Genomic DNA, 24122 nt, shown 5'->3' on the forward strand with positions numbered 1-24122 from the left:
AATAATTTACATTCTATCATTCAAAAGGAAAGTCCAAGAAGAGGAGCTGCGAGAGAATCATCCATATTTTGATAAACCACTTTTCATAGTTGGTCGTGAGCACAGATTCAGGAATTTCTGCCGAGTGGTGGTACGAGCTCGCTTCAATGCGTAAGTTTATTCCATATCAAGAATTGGTTCCAACAAGTATTTACTTTCATGTCCTCAGAAATCTAGGTCTAACTTTTATTTTGAAAGGAAAACTGCATATAATGTGGTCCCCACACGAGCTGGCAGTCAGTTGCCTATGGTATAGTCTTGCTGTTGGAAGAAAGGAAGCAATAAAATGCTGTGTAAGGGCAGAGATGTTTGAGCAGTCTGCGATGCTGAGATGGGACAAGACTGTGGGGAAACTGCAGGCGTGAACTGAGAGGAAAGGGTAATGTTTTATACTCCCATTTATAGACCCTAGGGAGCGCACTTGCTGTTCCCTTCCTATTCCTCATCGTAAGGCGGGAAGTCTTTATACACCAACAGTTACTCAAATAGAAAAAGGTGAAGAGAAATGAATCCCACCTATGCTGACCCGAAGACTCCTTGGCCCATAATTAGAGACCCAGGATGGGATGGGGAGGTATTCAGCTGTGGGAGGTAAAAGGAGAAAAGCTGAGACGAGGTGAAAACCAGGAAGACTCAGTAACCAAACTGTAGGTGTATGCAAGCGTGGCAGATACAGATCTATGTACAAGCAGCCTGATACAAAATCATCTTATAACTCTTCTTTAAAACCTCTGTCTGTGGTTAGCACCCTGATTTTAGAGGGTTAATGCATGTCGCCTTGCAAACAGCCAGCATAAGACAGAAGATAGCTGGAGGCTATGAGCTTGGCACTTGGAAGACCTGGTTTCAGCACCTGCTTTATTATTGATTTTCTCTGAGCACATCAACAAATTACTTCTAGGTAGAACAACAGGAAGGTTAGATACTCAGTTTTACAATACCCGTATTTAAGTGTTCTGCCATCTATGTAGAAGCACAGCTTTGAGTTAAGTGCCTACTTTTCTATGCAACTGCTAACTTAAATGCGGTTCACTGGTCCGTGAAGCAGTTGCAAATTAAAACAGCAAAACAAAACACACAAACATGCATTCCAATCCACTTGTCAAATACATGTCAGCGCCTCTTAGCATTGTGGAGTGCCTGAGGGTGACAGCGTATTTATATTATCAAGAGTTTAATTAAAATGTTTGCAATTACAAAAGTAAACTGATTTTGTTAAACAGTCATTTTTTCATTTATTTAAATCCTACCTACTTTATTCATTGTCCCACCCAGCTTGCCAAGTAAGATATTCTAGATATGTTTTCCAAACTGATAGGATACATATTTTCTTCTAGTAAAAAAGGCTGAGGAATGCCACTATATACAATGTGGGGAAGAGGTATGATCTTAAGAAGACCCAAAAGTCAGTGGGTTCAGTGGGAATGCACCAAACCCAGTATATTCTGTATACTGACTGGTGTAAGTGGGTGAACCTGGCCTGCTGAAGATGCCTCTTGTTGTCCTTGTGTGCATCTTGCATTCTTGTACTTCATAACCATGAAATCTCTTCTGGTGGTAAAGCCTCAAGTCAGGTCAGTCCTTTTTTCACTTTTAGCTCACAAGGAAGTGATGGCAATTTCACATCCCAATGGCTAGAGCCCTCACATGTAATATGGATACCTCAGCGCAGATCCTGTCTTGGCATGATTTGCTTCTGTTTTGTATAATAAAGCTAAATAATTGCTGGAGCAAGAACACAATTCGTGTCACCTAGATATGAGTTTGTTACTTATAGAGTGGTTCTCACTCTCTCTGGCTGCCTAATGGGTGTTTGGATATGGTAGGTGAAGCACAGCAATTTCATAGGAAAATTCAGATATGGAGAATCTAGAAATATTCATCAGAAAATAATCGAAGAAGTAATAAAAGAAATAGAGCTTGTGGAAACATTTTTGTGTGTGTCAACTGAGGATAGGGTCCAAGAGGTTTTGAAGTAAAAGGAAAGAACTGAGGAAGCACTTTGGAACATAAAATTCAGTAGCAAGTTATTCCCACCCCATCCTCAAACAAAACACAAAGTTAAGTCCTTGCTTACAAAAGCAAGACGCCAGAAAACAGCAGTTTAAAGAATCGTTAGACAAATTACAGGTAGGCCATGAATTAAAGTGGTACTAGCTGTGTTGATAATGTGACTAAAATTGCATAGAATTAAGTGAAACTTATACAGACATTTAAAATTAAGCCAAGATAAAATGTAGCTTTGATTTTGGGTATAAATTACTTTGAGGTGATGGATGCATGGTATAATTATAATGCTGACTAAAATAAAATGTAAATGACTTTATCTTTTCTTCTTTTTTTAGTTCTAAAACAGATCCTGTTACTGGAGCTGTGAAAAATACCAAATACCATCAGCTTTAGTAAGCACTGCAAAAGTAACTTTGCTTGGTCACATAAGCCTGCAGTATAATTGTGTCAGCACACACATGCATGTATGTGTGTATGTGTGCATGCACATGCGTGTTTCTTTTTTTTTCCCCAAAAAAAAAGGTTTTTCTTTCCATGGAGTTGTTTGGGGAGAAGGATGAATAGGAAGAGGATTTTTTTTATCAGACTTTTCTTCTTCACTTGCATGTAACTTCCCTAGTTCTACTACCCATTTCTGAAATATTGAAATCTTTGACACTCCTCAGCTTAATTTATTTTTCATAGGAAAGCACTTAACTGTGGTGTAGACACAATACAAGTGACACAGCACTCGACACTTCTGTAATGGTTATCCTTATGTATTGTTCGCAGTGACTTGCTGGGTTTGGTTACTTACCTGGACTGGGTCATGATCATTGTTACTATATGCTCCTGCATTTCCATGATGTTTGAATCCCCCTTTAGAAGAGTTATGCATGCTCCAACACTCCAGGTACTGTCACTGAATCATTACATTTAATGAAGCACACTCACCTTGGTTTTCTCCACTGCCTATTCCTAAATTATGACTCTTCTCTGCTTTGACTTTCAGATTGCTGAATATGTTTTTGTAATATTCATGAGCATTGAGCTTAATCTGAAGATTATGGCAGATGGCTTGTTTTTTACACCAACAGCTGTCATCAGGGACTTTGGAGGAGTTATGGATATATTTATATATCTTGTAAGTTTTTGTATTTATGGGAGGTTTGTGTTGCGTTCTTAATTTTGATATGTTTGGATAGATAAACGTTTGGTAATGTTAAAAAGTTTGGCTCTGCACCCTGATGTAAATGCAGTAGTGTAATATGTGTACAAACGCCACTGTTTTCATGTGCACTCCTGTCAGTTATGTGTACAAATACATGTTTAGACATCTAAAAATACACCAACAGGTGCTAAGCTCCTGGTAATTTAGTCTAGGGCCATTGCATTGCCCCTTTTAATTGTTTATTTACGTTTTAAGTATCAGACCTGATTTCATTCCAAAGTAAGCTTGAGATCTCTGACCTTGCATCAGCATTTTTATGCAGGAGAATCTTTATTTTAGCTGTTTCTTAGCCATGCATTGCTTCCTTCCCTCTTGACAGTTCTGCTGCTTTATAGAAGGTGTTTCAAAAGCCTCTACCATTTGACAGAAGCGCGCATCCTTGTTGTTGGTGTTGCTATAGCAGAAAGAAAGCAAAGCAACATTGTTCTATATTCCATACCTATCAGTAGTGGTTCTCAGGAAAAAAAAAATTGTTCTACTGTTTTCTTTGTCCCCCCCAAAATTTCTTACATTCCATTCAAATACAAGAGAAAGGAGTCCATTTCCTCTTCACATATGACAATAAACACCACAGAATGTGTCAAAAACAGTGCTCAGTATAATACAGTATGAAATATTTTCTAACTGAAGAAATTACTAAGCAAAATGGCTTTGATGGATTTAGATTAAATCTTTCAGAGATTAATCCACCAGACAGATGTGCTGCATAAAATTTGTCACGATCAATTTATATCAAAGATTCCATTGTTAGCATAAATAAAAATATGCATACTTATACAAAACTCCCACTGTAGTATGCATAATCAGTATGTGCATTAGTTTCTTGAAATCCCTCTGAATCCCTCTGCTTGTCTGAAGGAAAATTTAGGTAGTGTATGTTGGATATTCCAACTCTGCCTGTGATGGTCTTAAAATAATATGGAAGAAAGTCACCAGCACTGGAAAATCTTTTTTTGGTGAGGCGGCTGTCTTTTACCACTGCTGTTTTTAACAAATCATATTATGTTTTACCTCATATTGGTGGTATCAGCTTGATTCTCCATTTTTTGTGCACTTAACTTCTTTGTAACACTCTCACCTCTGTCCCCCTATAATAACATTGGCTTTATAAATAGTTTTTAAAAAATAAGAAGTAATTAACAGACTTTATAATCAATAACGATCTGACAGAGATTGTTCAGGCTACAAGACACAACTATGCTGTTTGAAAACTCTTTCAAATGGATAATATTTCTGTGATAAAACCACACAGTGACAAAACTACTTTTACCTGTAACAAAGTGGTAGGAAAAAACTGGTGAGGAAACTGTTAAAGCACTTTCCAGGTGAAGATATTTCAGTTTCAGGGTAGAATCTGTGTTTGAAATGAGAAGTGGGGAGGGAGATGATGCTGTCTGCTCCAAGAATACAGTTTGTGTCCCTGCTCTGAATCAGGCAATTTGATTTCTGCTTTCCCCCTTTTTCCATCTGCTGAAAAGAATAAAACAGATTTTGAGTCAGAGGAAGACAGAGACTGAAGCTGATGCCCATTAGTTAGGACAATCATCCAGGGCACAGGAGATCCAAGTCCTTTTCCTAAAGAGGGCTTTTTTTGCCTTAATCTTCCTTTTAATTTTAAGGAAGAGAAGGGTTTATTGATCTTTTGTGCTGTGCCTATGTCAAGTAAGACATTGTAAGCCTCATCCTTCTTTGCCTTTTTCTGCCCTGTCTCCTCAAGGTGAGTTTGATATTCCTGTGCTGGATGCCTCAGAACGTCCCTGCCAAATCCGGAGCTCAGCTCTTAATGGTACTCCGCTGCCTCCGACCTCTTCGAATTTTCAAACTGGTGCCTCAGATGAGGAAAGTGGTGCGAGAGCTGTTTAGTGGCTTTAAGGAAATCTTTTTGGTATGTGCCTGTTATTTTGTTCTTGTTAAAAAGAAGATATGGAGGAGTAATAAGTTACCATTTTGCTATAATGTTTATGTTTTCTAATCTTTTCTCCATTGTTGTCTGTTTACTTTTCATTGTAGCTACCGCTGCAGATGACCACAGAACAGGTTGAAAATTAGGAATATAACTCATTTACATTTATACTGAATAAAGCTGCTGTAATAATTATTTTATAAATTATATTATTTGTTCAGCATATATTTTGCCATAATTACATAGAAAGACTACTGAAATAAAATCTACCCTTATTCACAGTTCTAGTTAGAGAAGGAAGATAAAAAGTAGGGTATGGCAGCTCTGTAAGAACAAAGTAGACCTGATTTCCAAGCTGAAGGTCTCTACCTCCAAGTTTTTTGAGAGGCAAGCAGAGACAATACGGTTGTTCATCACAGATCTGTATCTCATTGTTATGTTGTTGTTATTATTACGATCATGATTATGTACTTACAGTAACAATAACAATAACGGAGTCTGTGACTGCTTGATCAGAACCTAATCTATTGTCTTGGGATCCTATGTGAGATTTGTCAGCCTAAACAACAGATATTTTGTTCCTTAACAGAATGCTGTATTAGGTCAGGTTGTCATAAAAAGCTAAGCTACAAAATATTTGCAGACAGAAATAGAGGCAAGGACAAAAAGTATAAAGCTAGTTAGCATTTCATAGATACTATATTCTATTAAAGATATTTACATCATAATTTGCTCATGTATATCTTTATTGTAGCTATCCTGTAATTAAATTTCTAACAATGGCTTACTCAGATTAATTAGTAAAGCCTGATTCAGCAAAACAGAAGCAGCATGTATTTAAGTACTTGAAGAGTTCTCTTTAAAGTGAATGGCAATTCTTATGTGTACAGAATTTAGCAAGGTGATACACTGAATGTAAGAAAGCTTTGATCCTTATCTACAATTCTTAGATGCTATGTTAATAATAATATTAACACAGCACCTGGTTACTGGAATAGAACCTAAAGTACCATGTCTGTCACGAAAGCCGTATCTCCGGGTTTGTGCAACAAAACAATCCTCCCCACAGTTCACGGAAGGATCTGTCCCCCTTTTTCAAGTCTGCTGAAGGAGAGCTTGACAAGTCTAACTTCATCTTTACAGGTTTCTATTCTTTTGCTGACACTAATGCTTGTTTTTGCAAGCTTTGGAGTGCAGCTGTTCGCTGGAAAACTGGCTAAATGCAATGATCCGCACATCATCTCTAGGGTAAGAACTGCGTTTCTGCTTCAAAATAATAGTATGCTGTGCCATTTCTGCCTGCTGGGGAACACAAGTGGGGCAATCAGAGCTATCATATGAGAGATGGAGATACTGAGCACTTTCTTGTTCAGAAACAGGATGATGGAGGGAAAGGTGATAAAGGAGTGAGTGAATGGGGGTAAGGCTGGCTTTTCATGTAAAAAAGTTAAGCAAGTCCAAATATTCGAGATGGTCTGAAAAAGCTGTCGAATTCATGCCATATTTTCTGCAAAGGACTGAATGTCACATGGAATTAACCATGGAAAATGACACTTTTGCATTCCTAGGTCAGCAGCTAAAAACCAGGTTAGGCTGCTAGATGTCAAAAGCACTGGGAATGCTATGTAGGTTACATGGAGAAGGTTAGGTGTGTTTCTTACTCCGTTTAGGAGAAATATCATCATCACCTAAAGAGAGCAGTGGTCTTTCCTAAAGAGGTGAAAGGCTAGATAGTCCTCCAAAATGAAAAGCACTCTCAGTCCTGGAAGGGGAAGGGTTTTTTGAATCCTTCCTAAGATGCATTTTTCATTTGGGTAAAGGTCCACGACTATTAATCCCACACCTGTAAATAACATTTCATTTCTGTTTACATTGCTTCCCCATCATGGCAAGTGTGCTGTCTATACTGGCATTTTGGCATCTCTCACAGACCGTCATTTAATCTTAGACTGTGATTTATTTCACTATAGGAAGATTGTCATGGCATCTTCAGAATAAATGTAAGTGTTTCCAAAAATCTCAATTTGAAGTTAAGACCTGGAGAGAAAAAGCCTGGATTTTGGGTGCCACGAGTCTGGTGAGTTGCTACACATTGGCCTATCTATCTTCAAAAACGCAGCTGTTGCTGTAGAAAATGGCTCAGATCTCATGGCATTAAAATACTGATGGAAGGGTTTTATTGTAAGTCAAATATTAAGGGTAAGAATTCTGGTATATTTAGTAAAAAGCCACATATATGAAACTTGTCCAGACTTAAGCTGCTGTTCTATTGATAAAGCAGAAAAGAAAAAAAAATACCCATAGGTACTGAACTAAGATAAGAATTAGATGTGATTTGTATTACAGTGGGAGTTATTGTCCTGAACCAAGATTATCACTTAATTGTTCTTTAGTACTATTATGAAGACATACAACAACAACAGAACGTAAGAATAGATAGGAAAAGATGGGAAGAAAAAGAAATGGAAATCAACCAGCCTACAGCTACCCATAAAAATAAATGAGCAAGTAATGTCTAAAGCCAGCCTTTCTCTTCTATGGCCATCAACCATGCCAGCTAGCAGTTTCTTTCTGTTTGCAGTGCAGGGAATCTTTGTGGTCTATCCAGTGCAGTAGTGCAGTAAAAATTATTTAAGAGCTAACGTTATGCTTATGGTTAGTATTCTGTTAAAGTCTGTTTAGTATTTCCCAACACCTGAACAGGCAAAACCCCCTCTTTTTAATTGTTTACATTTTTAAGTTGGTTGGCATTTTGCAAAATCAGCTTAACATCCACAATTATTTTAATTGACTATGTGTGAGGATAAAGAATGTACCAGCAGTGGTAGATTCACAGCCATCCTACCCTAATGAAATAATATGCTGTGATTTGAACAGTCAGTGAAACTCTGACATCTGCAGAAGTCTTTGTTTCTGTATGCTTCAGACAAATTCTTCCTCAAGTAAGCAAATTCAATCCTCTTCAGCTTGATCCAGAAATAAGCAAAAACTGTCTTAATCAGCATAACTGTAAACTTTGGGGAATGCTTTGTTATTGCAGAAAAATGTTTTACCACAAGGACATTTATACCACCTGTTGGCTGTGTCAGGCCAGATTTTCAAGAGCCAGATGTCAGTATAAGGACGGCATTTAAAATAAATATCTACATCAGAGAGCTCTCTTTTTCACTGAATGGTTGGATTTTCAGAAGCACCAAACACTTAATAATTCTTCTGGAATACAACTATGTACCTTACAAATTGTTGAAAATTAATTGAGCTCCTTGGATTTTCTGTCTGGGATTGTAGAGACAGAGCAATGTGCTAACCTAGCCCAAAGAGGGTACTCTCAATGTTCAGCTGGAAGCATCCTCTTGAGTCTCAGCTGATACAAAAGGTCAGAGTATATGGTATAGGAAAGCCAAGAAGATGTGATGTCCTTTCAGTAAGTTTTGCTTCAGACCATCAGTTCCCAATGACAATGAAATAAGGAACAGCATTTTCTAAATGATCTTGCTGACTTTGGAGTCTAAATCATTTATGTGGGTTTGAGACTGGTCTCCTTCAAGTACGTTATTTCAGAATCTGGGCAATGCCATCAGATCCATTTTTTCATGAATGCTGTATTTTGCTAATTTTATTGACAAAAACACTAAAATGCAGCAACATGTTACAAGCTTTATTACTGTGAATCAGATTCTGAGTAAGAAAGTAAAACATACATAGGGATCAAAAAGAATATGCTGTACATATCTATTGCTGTTGCTTTTGTTTTCTTATTCTTGACACAGAACTTTAAATGATATATTTCAGAGGCTTTCACACCAACTTTGCAAGGTATTAAAATGTTAGGCTATGAAGAATCAAGGTAACAAATAGAAAGAACAACTTTATTGCTGAAGTTACACCTATTTGTGTACTGCGTTTCAGGGCAAATCCTCGGAATTTTAATTTTGACAATGTGGGGAATGCAATGCTGGCATTATTTGAAGTTCTTTCATTAAAAGGCTGGGTGGAAGTCAGAGATGTTATTATTCATCGCGTTGGGCCGGTAAGGAAACACTTCAGAGTCTTTGAATTCCACAACGCATACTTTGATTTGTTTTAACTATTAATCTTATTTTTGTCTATTCAGATCCATGGAATCTACATTCATGTTTTTGTATTTCTTGGCTGCATGATTGGACTGACCCTTTTCGTTGGAGTTGTCATCGCTAATTTCAATGAAAACAAGGTACTGAGTTAGGCAGTTTCTTTTATGTGGAACTGGCTCTGTAAGAAACCTAAAACTGATACTACACTGTCTACATTACCTGGTAACACTGCCTTTAAGACTGACTTACCAATCTTACATTCTGCAAGCCTGCAACTATGACTTTAAACACACCTGATCCATATTTGCTACAAAACTCAAGCCTGGGATGATAGCAATCCATCACACACTCTCACCTGTCTGAGTTTATTTACAGTGCAGCCGTGTTGCCAGATGGAGATTGAACCTAAAGCACAATGTATTTACAGATGCTCCACATTCTGCTGTTTTAGTTTGATGCAGGCATACATGCAGTGGCAAGTAAAAAGACGTGTTATGCTTGTACGTGTTACAACTAAGGGGTCTCATTAGACCCCTGCACTTGCAGTATTTCAGATCCAAAGTAAAGCTGCATGGCTTTTTCCTGGCAAACAGCAGAGTACATTGTAAAATTAATTGTCCATCACTCAAACAAAAAAGTTCTAGGAAAAAACTGCGGTTCACGTGGGCTTTGCAGATTACCCTAAAAAGTAGAAAAACCTGTCCCCAGGTGAATTGTTAAAGAGCAGCTCATGTCTACACTTGTTAAAGATAGCATCCTCTGAATGGGACTGCTGCATACACACTGCACAGCTCTTAATCTGAGGGTTTTTTCTGAGCCTCTTGTGGTGCCCATGTGGCACCAAGACGTAATTATTAATTTTTTTCGTATTTCAGTTCAAAGTCCCCAAAATAATAAGATATCTGTGTTGCAGCTAGCTAGAGTGATATTTGTATCACTCATGGCAGTGGAGGCAAAGGCTGATTGTGCACTCTGGGGCTTGGAGATGTAAGACAACCCTGTGTGCTAATGCTGGAAACAAACTGGGTGCTGGCCGTGGCCCTGCTATGGCCCTGACCCAAACTCTGTAGCAAACACAAGTGTTGAATTTGCCCTTCAAGGAAACCACTTGACTCCTGGAAGGAAGCTGAGCAGCATACGACTGTGTGTCCAATGTGGGCAAGCAAGGCATCATGAAGTGAAGTCAGGCAGATTGTGAGCCAAATAAATAGCCAAAAACCTCTTCTGTCCAGAAGGTATTTTTATGTTTGTGTGACTCCAGTGTAATTTTGGTGAGATGAAGTGCAGTCATTCTTGTTAAAATACATCTGTTCTAGAGAAGAAGGAGCAATGTGCTATTCATTTATTTTCTTATTCACTAAATTTTGACTAGTGAATTAACAAAGCTGAAATTTCTCCAGTATGAGAATTACACTGGATTTGTATAGATGCTTTTGCCCCTTCCTGTTCAGCTGTGTAATACTGCTTTTCCTTCATATGTGTCAGCATTAAACTGATGAATACAAAATATTTTTCATCAAGTCATGAAAAAAATTAACAATTTTGATTTAAATTACAGGTAATTGAAAAAATATTTGAAATGTTAAAATTATTTTAATGTTTTTCTTCTATAGCTATGATGTATTTAGCTATGTATGTTTCTGTCATGTACATAATAGTTCATGAAACTCTATTGAGATGTTAGCTGAGCATTTCTATCATATAAATTGTTTCTTCATTTCCCTTTACACTCTCTACACAGGTCGATTTCCTCAAAAACCTGTTCATAGGCACAAGTGTAGGCAAGAAGTAGAAATATCACATTACGGAGTTCACTCTTAAATAGCTTTTGATCATGGCTAATCAAACATCTTTCCTTTACCCTGTTGAGGTGTGGTGCATGCAGTGTTGGGGAGTGAGGAAGTGGTGCATTTCCCCTTTAGTTTTGCATGTGGTCTTGAATGTATCTGTCATGGATGCTGAGCCAGTTTTGTGGGCAATGGAGAATCACCAGGAGCCACTCGCTGCTCTGGGTTGCTTTGCAACACCTACAGGCATCTACTTTTGGCCATCATCATAGAAAAAAGGTACTAGAGAAGCTGGGTCTTTGCCCTTACTAGTATGACTTTTATTATGCTTTTGTGACAATGGGCCCAATCTTACTAAGTGCTGTCAATCTCCTAGGCAGCCTTTTCGCTCTTAGTTCCCATTCTTTCCATAGAAGTCACTCACAAGATCAATTTCACTGTGTCAGCCTGTCTCCTGCAAAGGCAGCTTGTGAGATTTCTTGTTTCTTCAGAAATTAGTGAGATGTCATTAACTCATAACTCGGTGTTCATCTGTGTAGTCAACTGTCAGCTATGGAATAAGGTGATCAGGGCCGACTCACAGGTTACTTTTGAAGTGATTTATCCACAATATCAGGGTAAATCTTTCACCAGTTTTTTAAGTTTGAAATATGAACATGAACAGGGGAAAAATACCCTTAATCATGTGTGACCGTGTAGCAGATTTGTATTTCATTCCCTCCTCCCTGATATGCAGCTTTAATGACACAGGAAGGCTCAGATTTATGTGAAAAGTAATTTTGTTTATGTTCACTGTGACTCAAAATGAGAGGGAACAGGAAGGTGTGAAGATGAGGCTTATAAAGATTGTGAGCACAGGAGATAATTAAACTAAATCTTAGCCCAGATTGCCCCTGCATGAGCTGCCAGTATAAATGTGGAAGTCTGAGGTGTAGGGCCTGAATTAGGGTTCCCATTTTTTTCAGAGAATTATCTGGTTCTAACATGTATCATTTTGGGGTGGTTTTCTCTGCTTGTACATTTTTCTCGAAGTACGGCCACCTTTTCAGCTATGAATGCTCTCCTCCCTCAATTCCATATCTGAATACGGGGAAAGCATTAGTCTGAACATCAAGCTACTCACTAGTAACAGTTCCCTGTAAATGACACTGAACAGGCACATCATGCAATATTTCTATAGAATTTACATGTTACTAAAAATATAGTCAGTATAAATCATTTATGTCATCTGGCTCAGCTTCTTCAGTTGTTTCTTAGTAACCTCGGGTAGCTGCTGTGGCATGTAATGTTTGGTTTTCTTTTTTCTTGAAAACTTGTTACTTTTTATATATTTACTATAGGGAAATGAAAACGTCTTCAGATTTGAGTTGAAAAGATGAATATGTTAGTTAATTATGCAGCGGGGGAAAAAAATCTCAACTCAATCAATATTAGAGTGAAGAAATGTCCAGGAACTGAAAAAAATGTGAAGTAAGATAGAGAGAAGGCTGGCAACTAGTCCAGAAAGAAGAGAGCAAAACAGTCCACTGTGTGAGGTTAAGTTGCATCTTCTTAAAACTAGTTACATGGCCAAGCTGTTGGTGTTTTAAGTAGATGTTGGCTTTAGAAAGTTCACAGCTGATACATCGTTAGAGTAGTGTCAGGAATTGTTGAGGAGGGTCAGAGTTAGGCAATTACTGAATAAATTATTTTATGTGAGAACAAACAATATTCTAAAAAAAAAAAAAAAATTTCGGATATGCCATAGTATTTCATGTGAGCTGTCGGAGCTGCAGGTGTGGAGATGTTGGACTGGGAAATACCACAGCGGGCTCTGGGCTGGATCCTCAGCTGTCCCAGTGACAGGGCAAATAGCCCAAAGCGTTCCACCACCCCATTTCACAACGTCTGCCCGTCACTTGTCACAGCATCCAGGTGCCAGGTGTTCAGTCGGCAGTGAAGATGCGATCGACTCAGTTTTGAGCTGCAGTCCAAATGCCAAGACAGCTCCTCCAGCAGTAGTCCCGCTCGCAGGGCTCTGCTCTGCAGTCCCCTTACAATGAGCCCACTGGTGGAAGTGGTAGTTCTGGAGCAACAGAGTGACTTGGCATCACTATTTCTACATTTTACAAAGGTCTGCTTTTTTTTGCCACCTTTTTGTCTTGTTCGCAGGGAAAGCTCTTCAAGAATATAAACCAGACACGCTCATTGGGGTGAATGAGTTGCCTTTTAATTTAAGCATTTCTAAATGTACTGTTGGGCCCGATACAAGTAATAGGTGTCCTTACATCTGTCGCTTTGTCCGCATCCTGTTGGAAGGCACCTCCTCCCAGGGTGCTGTTTGGGGACACAGCTCCATAAAGAGGTGATGTCCACTGAGAGGGAGGAATCCTGACCTTATTGGTCACACAGCCAGCCGCAGTTCCAGCACCCTGCACAAGCCGATGCCAAGGTGAGCCCCAAAGATCACATCAGCCGTCTCCCAGTTCGGCGCGGCTCCGTGCTGGCTGTGGGAGCAGCCAAGGGTCTGGGAGACAGGTTTGTGACATTTGCCTTCAAATGGTCTCCCTTGTTTTTGTAACTCCAGACTTCTTTCATGAGATTTTATGGTTCTCTGAAGTGATGAGGGCCTCATTTTTGGGGAGGGTTGTTTGTTTTTTTCCTTTGTTACGAAAACACACACATTACCATCTACCACCACCTGCCCTAAAGGTGTATCTCCACCTCTCCTTGTGCTTTCTTTGTGGAGAGCTCTTGTAGATTCATAGCATACTATCATTTTATTTCAATTACACCCCAAGCAGAAGAGCTGTGGAGAGCGGCAGCGATCTCCTGGAGGGCTCGTTCCCCAAGAAACTGTAGCAGCGGCACTGACGAGCCACAGGATTTTCTGCAGCAACGTCCGGACAAAATCAACCACTCTTTAAAACGGTGCTTCCTGGCAAATGATGTTCAGTCAAATGGAAGGCCTCCTGCAGTGTTTCACTGCCCACACTGGGCTGCTGCTACGAAGAGCAACAACTGTGCCTGCTGAGTTGAGTCCTAGAAACTCACAGCTAATGCATCCAGAAATCCTCTTGAGTAACAGCTGATACTTCAGACTCCTTTACCCAAACAGTGTGTTATTTAAGGAGAGTTGCCTATGTAACTCTATTTCAGGCACCAAAGAGAATGTTGTTTTCATGTTTACAGCATTAAATGTTCTAGCTTTTATATGACAAAAGCTTTACACGCTTCTCTTCGTTTATTAAGGGGACAGCTTTACTGACTGTAGATCAGAGACGATGGGAAGATCTGAAAAGCAGACTGAAGATAGCACAGCCTCTTCATCTCCCACCTCGTCCTGGTATCAAAGATATTTTGATTTTATTCATGTTGAGCCCTAGTGTTCAGAATTCCCCAGGAGTCTGCGATTCAAATTAAAATTGTAATCGTGAGGCCACTAGGAGGTTGTGCATAAGTTAATGTGGAAACAGGCTCCAACTACTGATCTCTGCATAAGGCTATTAAAATCAACCCCAAAAAGGTTGTGCTTCGATGGTTTTAGGATAAGCCTTAATGAAAAAATGAATTTCTAAGTGAAAAATATTTGCAGTTGGCTGTTAATGATATGAATGGAATGTATTAACCTGACAGCAGTTGAATGATGCACTTGCCCTACAAGTACCAAAGCCTTCATGCAACACTGGTGTTCAGTATTTGAAATTATATGTTCAGAAGCCCTATTTGATATGGAAAACTGTAGCAGAAAATTAGAAATGTATTTTAAAACTGGTAAAGGATTATTTTGTCGCTAATGAACATGGAAAATATGTCATGGAAAAATACCACTGTGTGTTTTAACTCTCCTCCTCGAACTCTTTCTTTTTCAGATAACGATGGCTTTAGAGCTAAGATGTATGATATAACTCAGCATCCATTTTTTAAGAGAACTATTGCTGTACTTGTTCTGGCCCAGTCTGTGTTGTTATCAGTTAAGGTAATTGTCTTTCTTTTAAGCATTTCATTATAGTAGGACAGAATGTTTTGCACATTTCCTAACACCAATTAACGATCAGTTGAGCCATTACTGTGATGAATATAGGGAAACATGATTTCTAGATACAGCAATCTCAGTTGGCACAGATCACTGTAGAGTAATTGTAACTTGTGGAGCTGAGTGAATTTCTGCCTTTTTGTGGTCTGGTCCACTATTTTTAATTTCCAGTTAAGCTGTAAATCTGTGAGAGAAGAAAACACCAAGATGCCATTCCTGTCTGAGTATATTTTAAAGTCAAATCTATTCATTTACAAAACCTGCAAGAAAAGTTAAGGCAATGAAGAGGCATTTAGTTCTGTTTAACAGCTATTTTTCTATGATTGGATTTTTTTTGCATTTCAGTGGGATGCTGCAGATCCGGTGACTGTGCCTTTAGCAACAATGTCAGTTGTTTTCACCTTCATTTTTGTACTTGAGGTAAAGTAATATATTTTATGACTTCTTGAGATGAAGGCTAGTATGTGTATATTTCATTTTGTCTTTAGGGATGTTGTCTCATTCTTCACTATGGTTTTTATTTCTGAACAAGTACATTTGGAGCTCTCTATGTCACTTATCTTTAAACAACATGTATTGTAGCAATAAACTTTTAATTTGTTATAATCATACTTGTCCAGCACCTTGAGCTTTGTGTCCTTTTATATATCTAAAACTCTGAGCATTTCAACATGTGTTTTGGTGAACCCAGTGAACTCTTTTTCTTGCAGAACATCTCAGATTAAATTAACTCCATGTTGTATCATGGAAGTTCTGCTTGATCCATTTATATTTTGCCTGGTGCATTAATTCCCACTACTCTGTAGCTGTGACATCATCAAACATCTCTGTTTAGGTTTGGTTTTTTTGAGTATCACATTTCATTTTAATACCTTTTAATAAACTATGTCAAATTCCAGTATTGTCTATCTTTTGTTGCACAGATCTGGATCCTGTGTGGTAACGGTTCTCTGTCTGTGAGAAAATTGTCACCACAAGCAACTGTGCAAGGTGTAATTAGCCTGTTCTCATAAGATTGGAATCTAAGGACTTAAACACATTTTTAAAAGCATATATTTTTGTATGTATAAAGATATCTGAAGTGTAACAAAGCACACATTTATAAGGTTAAAGAAGATGCTTCCTCTGTGGTTAGGTTAGTGTATAACTCTTTTATAAGTAAGTTTGTGGTTTAGTATTTTTCTTTTTGGTCCCCTCTGAATAGCTGATACTGACCACTATCTGAAACAGTATAGTAGACTACGTTTCCCACTGCTCTAATCCAATATGACAGTTCTTATGTTCCAGTGATAGGTTTTGCCAGCAGTGATGAATAAACAATGAAGTGAATACCTTGTAGCAGCTGTAGCTAGAGTATGTCCATGTTGTTGCTTCTTTTTCCCCTACCCAGGAGAAATCAGTGTCTCTTGAGAGACTGAGCAAACACAGAAAAGTTTGATTTGTATCATACACAGACAGGTTTTAATTTACCTAGTAACTATGTCTTTAGAAATACTTTTTTCTCTTACACTGCCGGGAGAAACAAATACACTTCTAGAATTTCAAAGGAACTTTGTCAGAGCCAAGAAAAATTTGTTGACTGTCTCAACAGGCAAGCTATCATGCTGTGAGTGCACACAATTTATGGAGAGAAGAAGCAGCTTCCTGCCCAGGATCTTCCCTAATACAGCATAATCCAGTTACAGAGTCTGCTATGTAGATGCTCTGCTACCACTAGCAGGCACGGTCCATGAGGAAGGCCAAACCTTTCTGCATTGCTAAGGGCCCTGTGTCCAGTCTAAGGACTCCTGATTCAGTCTTAAACCTCTACTGCTCACATCAGTGTATGTGGTATAGAAGAATAGGAAGAATTCTGAGATCTCACTTGATCACAGAATAAAGTGAGAAGTGATTTTTTTATTTGGATGGTATGGTATTCAGTTCAAGATTATAGACACCTGAACTTAGGTGTCTAAATTGTACATGTGAGGTAGGTGTTTAAGCTGTCACTGTGATCAAGGGAGACGTAGGGTGAGATTCAGTTGCCTAAATTAACTGCGTACCAGTTTGGGAACCCTAACTGATCTCCCCTTACCTCCAGTAACCGCTACAGAGGGGCAGGGATGATTGCGGGTCTTGTATCATCCCTGCCAGCCCCATGCATCTGTCTCCTGTATTCTAGGGCATCTCAGCTGACTGGATAGAAGGAGACAAGATACCTTCAGGTACCTCAAATAGAGATTCAGACGCTATATTCTTCATTTTGTAGCCAGGCTTCAGAAAACGTTATACGGGAAAGAACTAACTGGAAAATCAGCCTTTTACCTCAAACCGTTGTCCTTTTATATATGCTTTAGGTTTCAGAAGTGTAAAGAATACTGCTAAATGGCAGTGTTGCAAGGTGGGATGAAAAAAATCATGATGAATGCCTGACGTTTATAGCCTTTATATAGTAACACTTGACTTGCTTTAAGGTTTAGTATGAATTGTGTATGAGGAACTCTCTGGTGATCCCTCTCCATGCATCACCCTACCTCAATGTCTGTTAGCTGTTGTGACTATTTTTTATCAGTATCTATTCTTAAGCTTCCTGTCTGCACTCTTATTACCTGTATCAGAAATGTCAAGCACTTTGGCTGCTGTCTTGTACCAGGTACCTTGTAAAATGTGCTGCCTTTACTGTTCTTAACTTTCTTCTCTTATATGCTGCTGAGCACACATGGTGCTGAGTACAGAGTATTCCTTAAAGCAAGAAATACTTGCTATATGGGAAGGCTTTTTAATTAATTTGAACTACAGGTGCTGCAGAACACAATTATATTCTTGAGTTCAAATGTGCTTATGTGATTTTAGCCTGCTTGAAGACAGGTAGCTAGATAGGTACTACTGCCTCTTTTACCTATGTATTATCGACATAATCATTTTCTGAGTTCACGACTTGCTTAACTATGTGAAAGCTTAAGCTCACATTCACTTCAGCAATCTATACATTAAGCATTGAGTCTGAGGTGGTCAGCTGCACTCCTTCCTTCGATACTTGTTGGAGAGAGAGAGAGAGAGAGACACTTGCAGAATTCTGTTCATCCCCTCATCTTGGCCACAAGTACCCATTTTCCTTCATCTAAGGAAAGTTTATGTGATCGGGTTAGTCCAGCAGCCTAACTTGTCCACATGGGAACAGTGAGCTGATATGAAACCTGCCCATGGTTGTTTGAAACTATTTCATAAGATAAATTCAATCAAACATTTTGGAGAATGGAAGAGGTTCTTATAGCAAGAAATAACCATTTCTTCAGTACAACTGAGAAATTGTTTTTATCCATAGGTCACAATGAAGATTATTGCCATGTCACCTTCTGGCTTCTGGCAAAGCAGAAGAAATCGGTACGATCTCTTGGTGACATCTCTTGGAGTTATATGGGTGATACTTCACTTCGCCTTATTGGTAAGATTTACAAAACATAGTTCCAGTGATTAAGCTTGATTTTATCTGTTTAGCACCAGATCTGTTTAGCAGTAGGATCACTGCTATGCATCTAGATAAACCCTTGGGAGTTTAATGAGGCTGAAATACGGCTGAAACAAATTAAGCTTGATGCTAAGAAGAAGGAATCGTCTTGGGCAATGATGAAGTAAAAAAGTTGTCTTACTGATGTAGAATCTATAAATGTGGTAGAAAACTGATGTCTTCAAGAGGGATGTGAGTGAAGAAGGGAAGGAATCCAGAGACTGAGAGCTCTTGCCAACAGCAGTCTCATAAGCATCAAGGAAGAAAGAGGCAATGCACAGAATCCAGGCAGGAGCAGAGGACTGGAAGAAAGCATAGGTTCAAAATTGCTGAACAATACAATCTGTCCCAAACCCAGCAGCGATTATGTAGCTCTGGTTTTAGTTAAGGGATGATGTTTAATCCAAGAAGGCATGGAGGAGAGAGGAAGAAATCAGCTCTCCCTCCATCCCACCCCAGTTTTTAAAATGTGGCTACACTCCTGGTTCCCTTATTTACGAGGGAAGGAGAAGGGATAGTTGATACTTGTCATGAATCACAAATTGTCGAAGTCACAACCCTATCAAGGCTGCAGGCTTCGCTCGTTTGCCCTGAGCTCTGTTTGGAGGAAAACCTGTCTTGTGTGACTTGTCATTTTGCGCTGACGTTCACAGTTTGCTCCCTGCTGCTGAGTAGGTTGGAAGGCCTGAGGAGTTTCTCTAAGCCAGCAGCTGCCTAGATAAGCAGTCTTGGGGTACTGGACATAATTGCAGCCCAGCTAAAGAGGATTGAAGGTTTTTTGGTTCGATATGTGGGGATGTTTGGTTAGTGTTTTTGAAGTGGTAGTTAGGTAGGTAGGTAGTTAGCATTCATCTTGTTGTGATAGTGCTCTGTTATAGAAGTTTCTTCCTCTAGAGTGCAAGTGTTAGTTAGTTTCTTACTGCTCCACTGTTATTGAAATATTGGTGCTAATAGTTTATGATTTCTCTTATTTCATATGGCAACAGCCCTGCATTATTAAAAGACCAATTATCATGGTCTTTCCATGAGATCCTGGGGGGGGGGCAATGTATTAAGTCTTCTGTGTTCCTGTTCCAGAATGCGTACACATACATGATGGGGGCATGCGTAATTGTCTTCAGGTTTTTCTCAATTTGTGGGAAGCACGTAAGTATAAATTAAGAAATACAACCATTGCAGTGCTCCTGTATAGATAAAAGGACTAGTTGCTACTCATCTCTAGTGCACATTCTGTAAGGCTCCATTTTATATGCCAAAAAAAAAAAAAAAGGAGACTTCAAGCAGCAGTCTCCAAATTTACATGCTGTCTTTAAAATGTCAGGATTTTATGTCTATTTTATAATAGCATTATATTATGGTTACTGGAAAAGCTGCATTTTTTGCAAAATAAAGTGCAACTGCAATACCACACAGTTTTTTAAGAATGCTCTCTAAAATTCTGAACATACATTGTGCTACTTTCAGTCCTTGCCATTTCAGTGTGGTCTGATGTGCATGCTGTTTATATATTTTCTCTGCAAGACTAGGGGAGTGGTGGTTGATGCACTCATCTTGTTGTGATAGTGCTCTGTTATAGAAGTTTCTTCCTCTAGAGTGCAAGTCTGTGTCTTGTGTCTCTACAATGTATGTCTTATCACAGTAAAGCATTTATGTTCAATTTAAAAAAATACTGGGCCAAGATATTCTTCTGGAAACACTGGCATGGCGACCAAGCAAGTCACTTCTAAAGTTTACATTTCTTTTTTGTTTGGATTTGCTCTGGTGTAATTGAGAGTAGGCTGGCAGAATAAGCATAGACAGAGAACAAACACATTTGTTTAACAAGTGGTGACACTCTGCATTCTCTTGCTGTAGAACTTCTTAGACTATCCAAACATTTTCTGTGAAGTCTGACATATTAAAGTAAATGTGGTGAAAAGACTGCTGTACTAGGTTGCTGGGGTTAAGAACAGTAAGTCAGAGGGTTTGTTCAGTAAAGATAAAAAGTTTTCTTTCAATCAAACTACACAGAACCTGCAGGCCCTTGGAATTGAAATGAAAAATCCTTGCTTCTCCTATGCAGCCAGACTAAGTGATTGCCTTCAAAGCTTTCTGATTGATTCTAAAGTTTTTTCAAGGTTTTAACCTTGTCATTTGTGCTTTCATGTTAGGAGCTGTATCAGTTTCACTAATTTATCTGTTGTGATGCAATGTGATGACTAAAAGTCAGCATGAGTTATCAGTTTGGCACAAATCTAAAGAAAACTGCTACCTTCAATCCCATTAAAAAGAATTTTCCATAGCATCCAAAGTATGTAAGGCTGTTAGGACAATCTAGGGCAATAACTTTATCAAGAGTAAAATGTACAATATACATGCATGGGAAAGTAACATCTATTATCTAGGCCTGTGGCCTATGTAATTTCCAAAATTATTCTCTCTTCTTAAGCTCTTTGCCCAACTTGCATGAGAAATTACTAGTTTAATCAAGCTGTGCTCATCTTAAGGAAATCCCCTTCTCTATACATCAACCCATTACTTTAGGTAGGCTGCAGTATCTGTGGTTTCCACTTAACAGTTGATATCACTTTCAGGTAAGCCCAAAGCAGTTTACTGCACCACTGTTCATGCAATACTAATTTTGATACTTCTGGAGTATACTGATTCTAGAATATTATAGTTAAGCTTATGCTGTATTATTGCTGTATTATCCTCCACTGTATTATCCTATATATACTCTTTGAGGAGCAACATCTTGACCTTGTAAATTAGGTGGATATACTGATCTCTTTAACAAGTAAAAAGCACACTAAATTTCAGAGGAAGACACAAAATGTTCAGTTCCAATCAGATTCATAATGTACCATTTCACTGGGCTCATCCATTACCCTATATGTGTAAAAAAATCCATTGTCAAAATGGCAAGTGCAATAACTCTCTTTTCCCTTTTATCTCTGCTTTCCCAAATGCTGTCCTGGATTGCTTTTTCTCTGTCTTTCCAGGTGACACTAAAAATGCTGCTCCTGACTGTGGTTGTCAGCATGTACAAGAGTTTCTTCATCATAGTGGGAATGTTCTTACTGCTTCTTTGTTATGCTTTTGCTGGAGTGGTTTTATTTGGTACAGTGAAATACGGAGAGAACATTAACAGGTACGGTATGTACTTACTACCTCATGGAGATGTTCTTTAAACAGCCTGAAAAAATCACATTCTGCTGGAGAGAAGTTTACCTGTGGCAAAAATCAGACAAGTCTCCAGGTCTAGCTGAAGAGCTCTAAACAGAATTTCTGACAGGAGACACCGAGCCATCTTCCCGGTCCTTGTGCATTGGACCAAATGGCACCCAATCCAGCCCAGAGCAGACTAAGAGCTGTTCTTCATTATCCCAGCTAGAATACGCTTCAAAGCAGCACTGAGCTAGCCACAAGCTGCTGAAACACGGCGTACCTACGACACCTTATCAGCATCACCCAGGAACAGGACCCATATACCAGGCCAATACAGAGAGGGGACAGTTCTGTGAACTGGCTGTTAACTGGAGACTTCCCAATCAATAGCATCATCAGGCTTCAGGAAGAGAATGGAGACAGGGGATAGGATCTGGCTTTGAGTCTGCTTTAGCTCTTTGATAAAATGAGCCAAAATACTCAGACCTGTGTCTGAGCCAAAGTTCAGTTACTGTATCTTAAGTCATGGAATAAATAATTCAATCAGCTCCTTCAAATAATACTCTAACTACTTTTAGTTTAAAATAGTAGAACAGTAGAAAATGGAATTTATTTGCATTTTTTCTTGTCAACTTTTTAATTCTGGGACGTGAAATGACCTCTCTCTCTCTCTCTTATTCTTTAAAAACAGACATGCAAATTTTTCATCAGCTGGCAAGGCTATTACTGTACTCTTCAGAATAGTTACTGGAGAAGACTGGAACAAAATTATGCATGACTGCATGGTAAATACGATACTGCCAGAGATAAAGTAGGCAAGAAACAGGAGACACCGTTGCATCTCAAAGTGTTTCCAGTATCTTAGCTTTGTACAAGGAATGTTGTGATTACCTTTATCTCTTCAAGGGATATAATGTTCGCGAAACCTCAGAACATGACACACAAATTGCAGTTCCAATCACACACTCACAGTGTAATATTTCGTGGGGCTAAGCTGTTTAAAAGACAAAAATAAAAAGGTGTTTTCAAAATCAGAAGTGCAGTAACTCGTTTTTCCACTGTTATCTCTGTTTTGACTGGGGCAAACTGACTTTTCAGGTTAACTTTGTCTTTAATGCATGCACTTTGGCTCATTCTATGTGAATTCCATCTTAAGGACCTCAAAATTTGTTCTTAAATCACTTTATTTGCCCAAGTAAATTTCCCTCTGTTGTTTCCATTGCAATGAAAATCATATTCCCTTCCTTTTTAAAGGAATGGGCAGGGAAGCTTTTTGAAAACTGCCACGTTTCAGAGCACCAAGTTGTTTCTTTACAGTGGCATAATGCACAATATGCCTTGTGTGTGGTAGTGAGATCCACGCCTAGGCCTTTTTTGTCTTACCTCTCTCTGGGTTTTGATTTCTAAAGGAACAACAAAAACCTGCCCACAATAATAGCATTATTCCCTAATTGGGAAGCTTTAAAGAAATGATAGTCGTAAGTATTGTATTGATTGCAGAGAAATTAAGAATCTCTTCTTATCATTGATTGACTTTGTTTTCTTTTGTTTTGAAGGTTCAGCCTCCATTTTGTACGCCAGATAACAGCACTTACTGGAAAACAGACTGTGGAAATTATGCTGGTGCTCTTATGTACTTCTGTTCATTTTATGTTATCATTGCATACATCATGCTAAATTTGCTTGTTGGTAAGTGAAAATATACGTTAATAACAAAAAGGTCCATCTTGGCATGTGGTATGCTAGATGTCTGTTGTGCTATTCAGGTATGAGGTTACCTTGTACCTTCACTGTTACCTTAAATGCATATGATGATTTTGACTCTTCTCTGGCATGATGTATGCTAAAACTCAGAAACTTGGGGAATGAAAGTTTTTTGAACAAAGAGATATGCTGTCTTTGTAGAGTTATCCTAAGAAATACTATTTTCTGAGCTTTTCCTTCCTCCAGTTAACATTTTCCAACATCATTGGAATTCACCTAACTGATCTCAGAAGATGTTAGATTAGGCATCTCACCAGCATTTAAGATACAGCTTTTAAAAAGTGAGCAAGTGAATATGGATGTAGCATGACAGTATATTATCCATTCAAAATCGTCTGAACATACAGCTAAAGGCACTTATTAACATCAACTTTGCACAACAGAATTCATATTCTCTTGAAATCATAGTTGCTTATAGATGTTAACCAGTTAGAATGTAACTACAGGCTTTCTTTATAGCATTTTTTGGTTTTGTGATTTTCAGCTATCATTGTGGAGAATTTCTCGTTGTTTTACTCAACTGAAGAAGACCAACTTCTAAGTTATAATGATCTTAGGCATTTTCAAATTATATGGAACATGGTTGATGACAAAAGAGAGGTAAGAAACTTGATAATGAGCACAGAATTCCAGTAAATTTACATTTTTCCCTTGAAAAAGCATAGGGGGAAAACAAAGTGTGCTGAC

General features: G+C 38.6%; 1 protein-coding gene across 2 annotated transcripts in view; it reads left to right on the forward strand.

The window, feature by feature from the left end:
- NALCN (sodium leak channel, non-selective) overlaps positions 1 to 24122 on the forward strand; it is a 244704-nt gene that overhangs the window by 211690 nt on the left and 8892 nt on the right. Inside the window, exons 22-39 of one of the 2 annotated variants that reach the window (XM_049815990.1) lie at positions 28 to 150; positions 2385 to 2441; positions 2821 to 2941; positions 3041 to 3172; positions 4977 to 5144; positions 6306 to 6410; positions 7133 to 7239; positions 9072 to 9192; positions 9277 to 9375; positions 14254 to 14347; positions 14874 to 14980; positions 15383 to 15457; positions 18342 to 18461; positions 19602 to 19670; positions 21506 to 21654; positions 22363 to 22456; positions 23228 to 23360; positions 23920 to 24035. In XM_049815990.1, coding sequence (XP_049671947.1) covers positions 28 to 150; positions 2385 to 2441; positions 2821 to 2941; positions 3041 to 3172; positions 4977 to 5144; positions 6306 to 6410; positions 7133 to 7239; positions 9072 to 9192; positions 9277 to 9375; positions 14254 to 14347; positions 14874 to 14980; positions 15383 to 15457; positions 18342 to 18461; positions 19602 to 19670; positions 21506 to 21654; positions 22363 to 22456; positions 23228 to 23360; positions 23920 to 24035 — 1990 coding nt within the window. The remainder of the gene's footprint in view (positions 1 to 27; positions 151 to 2384; positions 2442 to 2820; positions 2942 to 3040; positions 3173 to 4976; positions 5145 to 6305; positions 6411 to 7132; positions 7240 to 9071; positions 9193 to 9276; positions 9376 to 14253; positions 14348 to 14873; positions 14981 to 15382; positions 15458 to 18341; positions 18462 to 19601; positions 19671 to 21505; positions 21655 to 22362; positions 22457 to 23227; positions 23361 to 23919; positions 24036 to 24122) is intronic. The other variant, XM_049815991.1, reaches the window with a different exon arrangement.

Source organism: Accipiter gentilis, chromosome 13 (assembly GCF_929443795.1).
Source record: "Accipiter gentilis chromosome 13, bAccGen1.1, whole genome shotgun sequence".
NCBI lineage: Eukaryota > Metazoa > Chordata > Aves > Accipitriformes > Accipitridae > Astur > Astur gentilis.